Source organism: Gigantopelta aegis, chromosome 12 (assembly GCF_016097555.1).
Source record: "Gigantopelta aegis isolate Gae_Host chromosome 12, Gae_host_genome, whole genome shotgun sequence".
NCBI classification, from domain to species: domain Eukaryota; kingdom Metazoa; phylum Mollusca; class Gastropoda; order Neomphalida; family Peltospiridae; genus Gigantopelta; species Gigantopelta aegis.
This window is the reverse complement of record NC_054710.1, coordinates 44,354,175-44,369,509: the sequence shown is the minus strand read 5'-3', so window position 1 is coordinate 44,369,509 and position 15,335 is coordinate 44,354,175. Positions and strand designations below refer to the sequence as shown.

General features: G+C 35.9%; 1 protein-coding gene across 1 annotated transcript in view; it reads left to right on the top strand.

Moving 5' to 3' along the window:
- The window catches only part of LOC121386083, a 41,805-nt gene that overhangs the window by 11,411 nt on the left and 15,059 nt on the right, over positions 1 to 15,335 (top strand). Inside the window, exon 4 of the mRNA XM_041516883.1 lies at positions 11,223 to 11,334. Within this exon, the coding sequence (XP_041372817.1) occupies positions 11,223 to 11,334 (112 nt within the window). The remainder of the gene's footprint in view (positions 1 to 11,222; positions 11,335 to 15,335) is intronic.

Genomic DNA, 15,335 nt, shown 5'->3' with positions numbered 1-15,335 from the left:
AAACGCAAATTAATATTTTATCACTTATGAATGAGTATATATTTATGTATTTATGAATGGGAACTCCCCCCACACCCCTCGAAAAAACAACAAAACAAAAACAAAATAAACAAACAAACAAAAACAAAAACAAAACAAAACACAAAACAAAACAAACAACAACAACTAAAAAAACCCAAAAGAAGCAAGAACATTATTAAAACACTGTATCATTTCAGTACGTAGGTTAATGCATGCACTAAACGTGGTACAATTGTTTTGCCTTGTTGTATAGCCACTTTGATAATGGTGGTTTATTTTTTATTAAAAACAATATATACTTATTGCTGGCTTACTAGGATGGATATTATTACAGAACATTGCGATGCATCCACAAAAATAAGGTATGCTTGTTTCTTCAGTTCTAAGACTAATTCCTAACATCAGGCCTATGGATTTCAAGGTAACAATCGTTTCCGGTACCGTGTTGGTAAAATTATGGAACTGAAATTTCGTTTCCCATGATTATTATTTCGAGTACAACTATTCAATGAAAATAATATATTTTTGTGTAATACTGACATATATTAATATTTAGCAGTAATAAATAAGAATTTCTGAATTACTATTAAATGATAAACATACCTGTATCAATTTTCTGTAGATGTGGAATCAATATTTCAAATAAAATTTGAAGGGAGGAAATTTCCAACAAAAACAATAGCGACTTAGAGGTTCCCGGTCTATTGCTACACCGCTATTGCTAATACATCAAATATGTCTGTTATCAAGGTGCTGTCAGCCTCAAATACATAGGTTACTTGTGCTGTTGTGTTTAAGACTTCATGGTACACTGCAATACATCCAACAAACTCGTACTGTATCTTTGCTTTCATAGTTGGAGTCACCAAATCACTTGTTTCCATAGCATTCTCCACAAACAGAAGTAATGTACAGTAGTTATACAGAAGCACCCGCTATCCCATCTCTTTGTGGATCCGAAATCGAGTTCCCTGAACCATCCCTAAGTCTGCGGATGGTGACACCCAACTTCTGAGCTATAAGGAGCATCAGCCTCCAATTTTTACCACTGTTTCGGAATAGGTAAAACAGATTCATCATGAATTCATCAATATCTTTAAACTCACTAGAGTTTTTGTATGCATCAGATACTGCAAGTTCAAGTTTGTGCAAAGAGCAGTGAACGACTAGCAGAGATGGTATGTATTATTTCAGTGTAGTCATGGCACCATTAATAACCTCCATGTTAACTGATGCTCCATCTGTACAAACAGATATCACCTTCAGTGAATCACTATCAATAATGTCAACACCAAAACTCTTGAATGCACTAACAAATGCTTTTTGCAATTATTTGGCATATGTGCCTCCAAAGTCTCTCATGCGTTGACATTTTAGAAACAAACAGGTTTTCCCTTAATAACTACCTCCACAAACACCAACTCTTTCTCTTCTCTACTTTTTCTAGCTTCAGACCCATCATACGTACCTGACAGGAAATTGGATGTTTAAAGAATATTTTCTGCTACTTCTGCTAATGTGTGGATCATTTCTTTACATGCAGAATGACTGGACTTTCCATCTAAGATTTTCATACCATTTTTCTTTTGTGGATTGATCAAAGTTTTAAATTCTGTATAGGGTCCATCTTGGTTGACAATATACAAGGCTGTACGAAACAGTTATACATATGAGGAAGATGACTGTGAAATGAACATTTTATCAATATGACCTTGAGCTTTGTCTTCAACTTCAACAGTTTTGTCTGATGTTTGCCCATTAGAATCTGAAATACAATAGCACACCAGTCTGAACAAATATAGATATAAAACCGATTTACAACACATTGTTTTTATTACTTAGTTATTTGTTTAACCTCTGATATTGTGTAATTAAACTAGAAATACTAAAATTCAACTCTGATCTACAGTGTATATTTTCAATATTGTTATACATCATGAAAACAAAAATATTAAAAGAACATTAACTAAAAAAAAAAATCTGAAACTGTTTTATCAAAACTAGTTATCCAAGAAAAGAAAAGGTTACAAATTAAAGGAGAAAATAGTCAATCACAATTTTTTCACATTAACCATTTCCACGAAAAAAAAAACAAAAAAACAAAAAAAAAAACAACTGATGTCATATTTTTGCACCTTTAATTGTCAGAAGACACAAATGAACCATTTCAAATTATTATTTTATTAAAACTAGTTACTAGTATATAAAAAAAAAATGACTACGATTTTGCACCTTATATTTTAATTTTCAAATTTGACTCACCATCATTTCCATGTTCACTTTGTCCTTGGTTTCTTTCATTAACATTTACAGACGTTTTGATGAGATTCACAGCAAACTCGTGAAGCGAACCTGGTTTACAATGCCGTTTAACGTTTGCTTTTTGAATGTAATGAACTCCATCGACGTATTGTTTGACAATATTCAATACCGAACCACGAAATTACCGCATTCTTTAGATGTTTAGCCACCATGACATCTCTTCCTTAATTGGCCGAAGTTTTCCGAATGACACTTGCTAATCACAATATCGGCATTTTTTGATTGGTTAAATTGGGCTATAACGCCTTCTAACAACCTACGGGAATGCACCTATTTCGCAAGATATTTATACAAACTTGACTGGCGCAAGATATTTATACAAACTTGACTGGTTATGTTACGCGCTACGAAAAAGCATTATGTCGTGAACAAGTCTAATGTTTGTACTTGCAATAAAAATATGTTGGTACGTTGCCGGGACTAATCATTCAGTAAATTTTACATGAACGGTAAATGGGTTATGACAAATGAAATGGCATAACCGATGCACGAACGAAACGAATGCATGGACAATTCAAGGAATTTGAAATTTTGGTCTGAATCAGGGAAAATACGGCGAATTTTATTTGGATGTAATGGAATTCTATATTGTATATACGTTGTACTTGGATATGTACACAAAATCATGTAAAAATGTAATAAATATAAGATATTGGTGTTTTGGATTACTTTGTCTTTTTCATGAGGGTTTTGAATGATATAGCTGCTGGTGATTTCTAGTATATGTTTCAAAAACTATTTATTTATTTTTATCGAGAAATCGTCTGGCCACTATATCAAATTGTAGAAGGTTATACCAGACTGTATCTATATATAATAATGCTATATTTGTAAACTTTAATCTTTATATTCAGCATGTAGGTTTTACATGTAGTAATCATACAACATAATGCCTAATGTTTTCCCCAAGGACCACAATGAACATGGCTAGACAATATTATCAATAACTGGAACACTAGAAAAAAAAGAGTTTAAATGTACACACATACATGTAAACTGACGATCAAAAGAAAGTATTCCAATTATTTGTATTATAAATACACACAATACACGTTCATGGAAGGTTAGATAAGTGCCAGTATTGTTCCTTATAATGCAATCAATGACGAATAATCGCACATTGCTGCGTTTGGGCGATGCCGCACGTGCAAAATGAGTTTATTCATCAAATTTATACTGCACGAGAAACATGATACTCGTGCACATAAGGGTGTAAAAAAGGGTGTCATGGCTTAGAACATGCCTCAGTCAACAGTAAAACACCAGAGAGCATGGCAAGGCTAACTGCTGAAGAAAGAGAGAGAGTTATTGGTATGGTGCAGTTGGGTGCGAGTTATGCCCATTTGGCAAGAATTCTGAATTGCACAAAATTGACGATCACCAGGTTGATACAGCGTTACAGGGTGACTGGCAGGACTGCACACAGACCATGAAGTGGAAGACCCCGCGTCACAACAGCCAACGAGGACCCGCATCTCCGCATCTTACACTTACGTAACAGATTCCTCACTTTGACGTCATCTGTAGCGACTGGCCTTGGACATGTCATCAGTCATCACACTGTACGTCGTCGACTACGACAGCATGGTTTCAGGGTCTGTCGACCATTCAGAGGGATGACATTGACGAGGCAACATCGACTTCGACGTTTACGTTGGGCACGTCAGTTTCAACATTGGCAACATCAGAACTGGCAACGTGTATTCTTTTCTGATGAGAGCAGGTTCCAGTTATTCAGGGCTGATGGCAGGACTCAGATATACCGACGTGCAGGAGAGAGAACAGCTCCGTGCTGTGTTCAGGAGACTGAACCGTTTGGTGGTAGATCTGTGATGGTTTGGGGTGGTATCTGTGGTTAACAGCGGACAGACCTTATTGTCATTGACGGAAATCTGTCCGACGTCGGGTCCATGCTTGCATACTTGCACATGGTGGACATACACGCTATTGAAACATGTTCTTTGTGGTCAAATTTATTCACCTTCGTTGTGACTGGTCCTTTATGAAATCGCACATTTCACCCCTAGTGCTGTTGTGAACTGTGATATTATCATTTTATGGGTTTTATTGAGTATACTCGTGTTTATTTATCGCCAAATTATTATACTTCCAAAATATAACATTTGCATCAACTTGTGTTTTGTGTTGTTTTTAATACTTTAAAAAAATAATTGGTATACTTTCTTTTGATCGTCAGTTTATATATACTCACGAAAAAAAGTTCCTGTGCATTAAAATTTCAGTGAGACATATTTTAAAATTTAAAAATATTGTGTTTTACGTAGATGTACTATTTATCTGTTAAAAGTACGGTGATCCTCTCCTGCCTTTTAAACCTGAAGTATGGTCTACACAATGTTTGGTGTGCCGATGGTGATGATGTAACAGAACATCATATTGACATACGGTCATGGTCGTACTTTGTGATCACCTAACCATAGTTTTAGAGTCCAATGATAAGAAAAATGACCTCAACATGTGATCAAGAATGCTAGTATTGCAACTTGTGACCTCAAAGCATGAATAGCTCGTGCAACTGACAGGACCTCAATATAATATCGAAAGCAGTGGTTACACTTTCATTTACTAAACCTTTGTGACCAGATTTCAAGTAAATTATATTATATGAAATTATTTGGTACACAGGAACTTTCTTGAGTGATTATATATTGTACCCCTATTCATCAGATACATGGTCATTGACACTTTAAATTCTCAGAAAAGCACTTCTCCTTCCAGTGACAAGATGTGCTACAATGAACTCTTTCTTTGGACATGGGGAAATATAAGTATGCATTCTGTTTAATGGTACAGAATGTTTCTACATAATGATAAATTAAAATCTTTCTGAAAAAAAAGGAGCAATTAATGCTGGGTATGGTATTTTGTTGGTACTCTGTGTCACAAAAAGGACTGTTCCTTTGGACAGTCTTCATTGTGAAAATGCTGGGGGAATACATGCCTGGCGAAAAACTACCACTTACAAAATACAGATTCAGCTGCATGTTTCTCTCTCGATATCTTTACCAGTTGATGGTATTGTAATTCATGACATGTTAGATCCAACATAATCTGAGATTGTAAGTCATCATGCATAACTAATGCGTTGCAGCCCCTAATGTCTTAACTATTAGTGTTTGCTCCTGTGCAACTGAATACATGTAGTTGTTTAGACGATTGCAGATATCAAACAAATGCTCATTTATGTTCTGTCACATGCATACAACTGTGAGACGTCAGTTGATGATTTTGATGAAAACCAATGCTCTAACCTACTGACCATGTATAGAGGTACTGACACAACAGACTAGATAATAAAAGTGACTACACTGAAGCTGTACTTCTCGTTGAGCAGATGTAATGTTCACCAGAAGAGTTTGCTACATTTTGCTGTGCATGTTGGACGTTTTCAGATTCTAAAATAGTTGGTCATACACTTGTCATACTTTGGTCATATACTTGTCATACTTTGGACGGTACTGAATTTATTTCGATTCTAAATCTGTTCTGTATTTTTCAGTATCTAACAATTTGATATTTTAATTCAAGAAGATAATTATATCATGCCTAAATTTTAATTTTGTTTTGATGTGCACGTGTTGTTCGAAGACGTTCTTTTGTGTGTCGTTGTTCTTATGTAATGGTCATTCAAATAATTAAACACAGTAAATTTACTTGATATGGTCATTCAGCATATAATAAATTATTTAAGCCTTAAAACTTAAAACAAAATAAAAATTACACCTGTTGTTTCCATAAACTTTGGAATTTAGAATTTTTACTTTTTCATATGTTTCACCCCAAAACGCCTGTTTTCGACCCCAAACTTTTAAACCCACACTAATTTACCACAATGTCAACATTGGTCTCCTGAATCCTGGGTTGGAAATATCTCAAAAACCTTTTTGCTCTCTGCTGCTCCACTATAAGCTTCTTCTCTAATTTATCAACATACTCGACAGTTTTATCAGTTTTCTTTGGTAAGTTTTCAGTCAAAAGTGTCTAAGGTATATGGACTTCAGTCTTTAGCATAATTTTATTTGGAGTACAACCTGATCAGTCTGCACATATGCACTTAACAGTTTATTACAGTTCTGTTAAACCATTCTATCATTCCATCCGATTGTGGATGATATGGATTGGTCCAGGTTTTCTTAATTTCTAACATTTTACACATTTCTTGAAATAATTTACTCTCAAAATTTGCACCTTGATCGGAATGCAACTCTTTGGGCATACCAAACCTAGAAATGAATTTGTAAACTAACACTTGTGCGACTGTTTTTGCGTCTGGATTAGGAAAAGGGTAAGCTCCCATCCATTTTGTAAAGTAATCCCACACCACGAAAGTATATTTGTTATCCCATTGGGTATGAGGAAATAGAACTATAATATCTAGAGTAACCCTTTCCATTGGTTCCCAACTGACATTTAGATAAATTTGTAGTTTTATCGGGAAAACAATTGAAGAAAAACTTTACTCAAGCCTTAATTAATGTTTTGGTCAATATTGTGGCTTCTTTTCTCATTTATACAAATCTTGTTAAACATATCTTTAGGTCTCCAGATCAGTTTTTTTTTTTTTTAACTAATCATTTAGTTTGCTCCCATGAACATTATCTACCTTAGTGTAAGTTGATAATTTTATTGTTATTATGTCAATTAATAACGGGTTTTGTTTAGTAATGAATCAAAAATAACTATCTGAAAGCTGTTGGATAATTCCAGATATCACAAATATTTAAAACCTCCAACTACAGTAGGGTATACATAAAATATAGTCAGGAATATTGGTGGCTGTCAATGGTTTTGATGGTCCATTTTGAAAATTAGCATAGCTGACGGATTTGAAATTCCCACACCTGTTAACTCGAAAACACCCACTCTGAGCATACAGGATTTCTCTTCAACATTGATGTGCAGGATATTAAGTCATTACTTCATACAGGTGCAGTCATGTTGATTTTTCCTTCCTCAGACATTGTATTTTTTCTAATACTGATGTGCCTGTTAAGGTTTTCATGATCTAGGGGTCAGTCAAGTACACGTGTTTCAATAGAATACATTTAAGGAGTTGAAGTATCCATGTTGTCTCTACATATATAGCTTAGCACACACACACCCCTCTGACAGTAAATATCTTCCTGAGTATTATTTAAAAAAAAAAAAAATCAAATATGATATAACTGTACACAATATGGGTGCCTTGTGAGGTGTACATTATATTAAGTTGCACTGTACAATCAACAGTTTCAGTGAGGTTGTCAGTTTATGTCAGAAGACACCAGATCCTGGTTCTCATAAAACACGTGATTCACCACCTTTTGAAAACTGTATGTTGTCGGTATAGGCAGCACTATTAAACCAAATAACTTCCGGCTGGGTCAAGGTTTGAGGCGCACCAAACCTTTGATAGAAAAGTTAACACCACAAGTCCTGTGATTGGTTATAAATGTGAGTGTGTTGGTTGTAAAAACTAAATTAGTTCATCTGGGCTAAAAATGTATGCAATTTTATTTCATCTACTACCACTGTGTCAAGTAGCCTTGTGCTTGGAACATGTATGGGGTACCTATAAAAAAAAAAGTACTCAAATTTTGTTCGAAACTAGATGTGTTGTAAAAACATCTGGTTATACCGAAAATGAGCCACGAAAGGTACCATTTTCTTCAGTTAATACTTTGAGGTAGGGGTTGTAGTACCGATATTTATGAGTCATAGTCAACATGGTCGCCTACGGGATTTTATTTGGTATAGTTATACCTATAGTGATCTTGCAAGATGCGATGGCTACCAAAACATAGCATGGACAGCTACCATAAACGTTAGAGAGAACGCCAGGCCATGAACAGGTCACTTTATAAACAACTACCACCAATATACTAAATTCCTAATGGAAGACAATGGAACATATCATTGTGGCACAGCCCCGAATGACTGTGTATTGTTTTCTGCAATATTGTTCCAGGGTTAGAAAAATACAAGTCAGCCGTTCAGATGATCCCTCGATTGAGATATTATTCACCTTATGTAGATCCTGCAATACACAACAACATCTGTCCTAGCTATTTGGGGTTCAACACAAAACCAATTTCTAAAAACAATGCCTTCTACAATTTCTAATTGTTCCCATTGAGCCCAATAGATTTTTTCTCTCCATCCCAGTGCCTTAACTACCTCATATTCTGCTTTACCATTATTGCTTTGTAACTGTTCAATTATGAACCCTAATACTTTGTATTGACATTGAGCTTCCCTAACTTCTTGTTTAGACCAACCTAAATGATCAAACACCAGTCTTGAACAACTTAAAGGTATTCTACTCATTGCATCAGCATTAGTATGCTTAGTTCCACAGCGTTGTTCAATTTGAAACTAAAAAGTGTTCAAGTACTCTATCCACCTGGCTATTTGTCCTTCTCGATTTTTGAAGACTTGTTAACCATTGTAAGGAAGCATGATCAGTACGGAGCAAAACATACATAAGAGTAATGTTTAAAATTTTTGATGATCTTAATCACAGCTAATAATTCCTTACAGGTTACACTAATTTTTCTCTGGTACTGAATGAGTGGTACTAAAGTAAGCCATGACTTTCTTTTTTCCCTCCTGAATTTGTGATAATACCGATCTTTGCTGTACCCCTGTACTATGCTTACTAGAATCTGTGTCCAGTATACCGTATTCGCATATATGTTCATGGATACAAAAGACATTAAGGTATATCACCCCTTAGTATATACAGAACACTGTATTACGTTAAGACAGTCAGAGGTACCTGTTAAATTTATACCGAGTTTCGTATGCACTTTGTCTTTACTGCCCAATTATCCACAAGGTCACTTGGTTCTGTAAACCTGCATGGTCACGTGCATTTGATCGAAGTGACGCACAGTTGGGTGTAAGTCTGTTGTTACATAATCTCAGTTTTGTTTGTTTTCTTTTAAACCTTGAATGGAAGTTTGTGGGTTCCACCAATAATTACAAGTTATTTCTTCTGATATTTGCGTTTTTCAATTTTCTGTATCGCATGTGCGTGTTCTATCGATAACATGTCTTATCAGACATACATATAACATTGACGTCTCGCTAACAGCATGGTGAACATGATCGAGTGTTTTCGTGAAATCGTCATTCAAAAGAGTATGGCTAATGAAATATGGGTAATTTTGATTTTAATATCTGGGGACACAATTGCGAAAATACCTCCTCACGAAAATGTATAATGAAAGCCAGATCGCGAATTATTTTAACCGCGACTCGGTAAAATGTTTAGAAAAATCTGGGTATGCTGGTATAGATTGCTGCAAAACTAACTTCAGTTTATCAAAAGCTTCCTGACATTCAGTATTCCAACTAAATTGAACATTTCCCTTGGTAACTCAAAAAGAGGCTTAGCTATGTTCGAAAAATCTTTTATGAACATTCTACATTAGGAGCATATCTCAATGAAACTTCTATCATATGTAAAACTTTTTTGAACTGTCCATTTCTTAACTTTCCTGATCTTTTCAGGGTCTGACTTTACTCCCTCTTTTCCAACCATAAATCCCAAATAAAGAACCTCAGTGCAGAAACACAAGGAAGCTAACTTTATAGTGGTGCCTTACTGAATGTAGCCATGGTAACCACCATGTTTTTTGAAGTGCTGTTTTTGTTTTAAAAAACTGTATTCCTTTGAGAATACATTGGCACCAACCATTTCCACATGAATTAATAATTTGTTGTCCAGTTGATTCAGCAAATGACACAGGTGAAGCTAAAAATAGAAGTGAAAATCACTACAGATACAAAACTGGTACTGTACCTTTAAGAGGTTCCTCCCATTAACCATATAATGGCAAGTGGTACATAGTGTCCTGCTTTATTGTTAACAGTCTGTAGATGTTGTTGGATTTTTTTTTTAAAGTGGAATAAAATCATATTCAGAAAAAAATATTTTAAACACAATAAGGTACCAGACCACAGTGACTCGGTGATGCAGTGGTTAAGCAGTCAAACTTCAGGCTGATGGGTACAGAGTTCGCCGACCAGTACCAGCTCCAACCCAGAGCGAGTTTTTAAGGGCTCAATGGGTAGGTATAAGGCCACTACACCCTCTTCTCTCTCACTAACCATTAACCAACTAACCCACTGTCCTGGACATACAGCCTAGATAGCTGAGGTGTGTGCCCAGGACAGCGTGCTTGAACCTTAGTTGGATCTAAGCACGAAAATAAGTTGAAAAAATGTGAATCTTCAGCTGAGATTAATGTATACTAGCCAATGGCATTCTAAAAAAGAAAAAGGGATACAGGATTTATAGTCACAAAGAAAAAAAAAAGTCATAATTATAAAGATGACTTGTTTTAAATACACAAGGGAGCTAACTGTATTCTGCTACCTGATCGAAAAGTTACTTGATACTTTTCGCTCAGATGTTGGATCATAGAACAGATGAGCCAAGTGTTGAGCCAGTTTGCTTACGACTGGCAGAGTGACGTCACTGACGTAATGTTCGGCTTTCCATTGGTCAGCTCAGCCCATAGGTCACGTAGCCCACACACGTTGAGATTTTTGCTGCATGATAGATATTTTCCTCACAACCACGAGAGACGAAAAACTCCCACCCACACGAGCTGAGCAAAAAGTTTCAAGTAAATTTTTCTTTTGCTCAGCTGATCAATAGCTCTCGTGTGCTGTAGGGTTTACAGATGTCATTATGTAATAGAAATGTATTGGCCGTCATTGAGGGCCATATCAGGTTTTATGTACCGAAGAAATCGATATTGACCTTTTGCTTCAGTCATCATAAATTTCTTCAGTCCACAAAACCTTATATTGCCCTCAATGACGGTTAGTAATTGATAAGTATTGTTTGTGTTTCTTTTTGAAAACAGTTCCAGATCCGAATCCAGAGAGTCCGGTTTCGGAATCGACCATTATCATAATAGTAGTGGTTGCTGTTCTACTTCTCGTCGCTATTGCAGTATCTTGGTTCTATTACAAGAGGTAATCCAATCTCTTCAATATTTTTGATGATAGTCTTTAAAATTGTGTGGTTGTATTTCTTTTCTTTGTTTTGTCTATATTCAGGCCCCTGCCCCTTCACTTTCCTTAAATCAGCCAGAAAACATGACAGTTTAAATATAACTACATTGTGGAAGGCGATACAATACATTAATAAGGTTTTAACATGTTTCCAATTATATTTACTCATAAAGACAAAACGAAAAACGTTTAAAAAACAAAACAGAACCAAAACATTAATTATATAGTTATTATACAGAGGTGTTGGCACAGGGTAATATTACTTAAGGGCTGTGTAAAGAAACAAAATCTACTTTCATGGTCTATCTTCTGCCCGTTTGCGTTTTCTAACAGCCTTGGGAGTGGCAGTCCTCCAAAAGGTGGTGCAAGAGGGAGGAATCATCCTGTTAAGTATCTCCTCGGGGTGACTTTGTCTAACATGCTTTCGACTGCCTTGTGCAGAGATACGATTTTGATATGGGAATACGGTTTTGTCGTTCAGATTCACAGAAGAACAATGAAATAAATATTTTACTATTCAGTAATCGCCGTCTAATGAACTAATACTTTAATCTTAACAGAATGAAGCGGCAACCGAAATCTAACGAAGAGCAAACTGAAAACAAAACTCAAGAGGCTGAAGATGAAAAGGGCCAACATGACAAATGACAATTCTTCTTTCGGACCGACAGATTAATCAATTGTGAACTTATTTTAATGGAGTCCATCAACCATTTGACCGATTAATTGAGTACACGTTTTATGACGAGTACAGTTATCCATCTCTAGTGATTTTCTTATTTATGGATCCACCAACCATTTGACCGATAAATTACGTACATGTTTTATGATCGAGTCCTATCTGTCATGCTAATAGCCATTGTTGTACTACCCAAGTAATCCATTTGCCTAACTGAGGGAGTACACGTTTCAAGATCAAGTAAAGCATATAATATTTCAAGCTGTTTTTCTTCTAGTTCTCTGGTGGTCCGTGGACTAACATATATGTTCAGTGTTTGTTTAAATTACTCTTTATTCCAACATTAAAATAAACAATGTCTTTAAAACATAGCAGGGGTTGAAATACTATTACAGAGAATCGGGTGCCAACTGGTGACCATGATGCGTTAAGCTGAGGCCTAGTTGGGAACCATAGATGATTAACATAATATTATAGAGAATCAGATGCCAACTGGTGACCATGATAAGTTAAATTGAGGCCTAGTTGGGAACCATAAGTGATTAACACTACTATTTTAAGGGGTATACTCAAAATCCTGTATTATTTCAACACCTGCACAGATCACGCGTTCTGTGTAATTTATTATATTATTTATATGAACACATAAATAGTTGCCCACGTGCGTGTATGTGTACGTGCGTGGGTCTGTGTGTGTGTGTGTGTGTGAGAGAGAGAGAGAGAGTGCGTGAGAGAGTGCGTGTGTGTGTGTGTGTGTGTGTGTGTGTGTGTGTGTGTAATCGACCATCTTCACATTAGTGGAGCCCAACTGATTAATTGTCAACTATAGTCGAGCATTAGCAGTAGCAGGGGTGGAATGTTGATCTTGTAAATAGGACATAACAAAATTATAAATAGGGCATGTTTGAGTTTCTCAAAGGCAAATGAGCCCAGCTCACAAAGGGGGTGAAATCTATCCGGTGGTTCTCGGATATGCTATTCAGAGATTTAAAACAAAAAAATATGCTTTCAGGGCAATTTAGTGTTGTATTTTGTGCATGACGAATTTGCTTTTTTAAGTTATTAAAAAGGGTAGTACAAATGGCTGCACGATGTTGGTCATGTGACTCCCAGTGGATCCGCCAATGACTGGAACATCACTAACTAATAATGATCCGTACAATTAATGAATTATCATCTACTAGTGACACATTGGAGACTTAGCTAGTAGAGCTCTCTAAACTGACAGGTTCGAACCCAGGCTATAGATTTCGAAGCTGTCTTAGCGATACAATATAGTAAAACCGTCGTAAGCTATGACCATAAACGTACTCCCATTTTTGTATGGGGGAGGGGTTGTGGCAGATTTTTGCACAGGAAAAAAAACAAAAAACTAATACTAATAAAAACGTTGACGAGTGAGGTTTTGGCCATATCCAGATTCGGGCATTTTGGTTTAAAATGCCCGAATCTGGATATGGCCAAAACCTCACTCGTCAACGTTTTTATTAGTATTAGTTTTTTTTTTTTTTTCCTGTGGTAACTAAAGCTTTGCAAGTCATTTACAAAAAGGCCAACTGGTCCCACCTAGCAAATAAAACCTGCATTGCTTTCTCTTAAAGCTATTAAAATAGTCCATTAACGCAAGGTCTATATGTTGGCTTGGAACATTAGCCGTCTTTAATTTTTCTCTAAAACAGGTCCTGTTCTGAATTAGATGATCATTCATAGAGTTAGCTCTAGCTCTGATCCAACTTATAAACATTACAGTGATAGAGCTAATCAGATTTCTGGATGTTTTTTTAATTTTTATTAATTAAATTCTTGTTCGTTGGCAGAATTAAATTCTGTATCTGGTTATGACCTTAGAGATGTGTTTGCTGTAGGTGGGTTGGTGTTGTTGTTGTTTGGGTTTTTTGGGGGGACGGGTAGTTCAGGGGGTGTTTGTTTTTCTTTTTTCTTTTAGGTTATTTTGTCAGTGGTAACTCAATATTTCACTATTTTTTGCTTTCACATAAACAAGAATTCGAAGCTAAAGATTCGGCATAAATTCAGTGAATTTAATATTGCAGGCCTGTATCCAGCATATTAAGTAAGGGGATCGACTTTGAATCAGGCGGAACTCGTGTGGAGGGCGTAATCAACGGATGGAAAGGGGATCATCCCTCACACAAAAATTGGAATATTGATCGTTCTTAAGAGCCGTTCAAGCGTGTTTTAAGCTGCTTTGGATTTTAAAATCATGCTTTTATTATTTCGTTAATAAGAATGTATTTGATCCAGCCCACTGAATAAACTGCAGACAGCGTAACCTTTAAAAAATGTGTTTTGTTTAACAACACCACTAGAGCACATTGATTTATTAATACATCGGCTATTGGATGTACATAATGTTTTAGTGACGTAATTGAGTTATTACTAAATTGTCTCAACTAAAGTGAATGTGCGTGTGGGGGGACTCCGACCCCCCCCCCCCCCCCCCCCACACACACACACACATCTGGTTACGGACCAGTATCGTGTCATAAAATAAAACAGAAATATGCAGATCAGTGCACAACACTACAAAGGAAATTGTTTAAATAATGGCGTTTAAATCAAACGACACACTCGAATTCATAGTATTTGACACTGGCGTAGGCATAATTTTATACTGCGGGAGGGCCAACCCACACTATTTATGTACAGGTATAATTTTATAAAATTTAATTCAGTTTGATTGGGGGCATTGCACCCATGACACACACAAACACACGCTATGCCACTGGTATCTGACGCAGCCGCATGAATTGGAATTTTAGCAAAGGGAACCCTAACGTTAATAATAAACGTGTTCGTCCTTTAAAAGCTTCGGGCTGGGTACTTGGAACACTTGGTGTGTTATGGTAAAACTATTTCAAAATAAATTGACTCTGTATTTGCCATGATTGTCATCGACAATTTAGGAATTAGAGTTTAGAAAATACCTAGGTAAATACAAATTATTGTGTTTTAATAATTATTCTGGAATTGAGAAGATTTTTTGTCTTTTTCTAGAGCACTGTTATGGTGTAAGGGGGGGTAACACTTATTTGTGTTTCAGCAATAAAGATCGAAAGAGTGAGTTGCCACTTAAATTGTGTATATAATTGTAAACTGTAAATATGCAATTTTATTCAATATTAAATTTATCTTGGAAAAAAAAACCCGTTTTCATGTCAGTTTCATTCTGCAGATGTGAGCAGATTTTTAAAGGGAGATTACTGAGTTTGCTGCAATTTTAACGATGCTATCGACTAACACAGACCTTTTAACGATTGTAAAT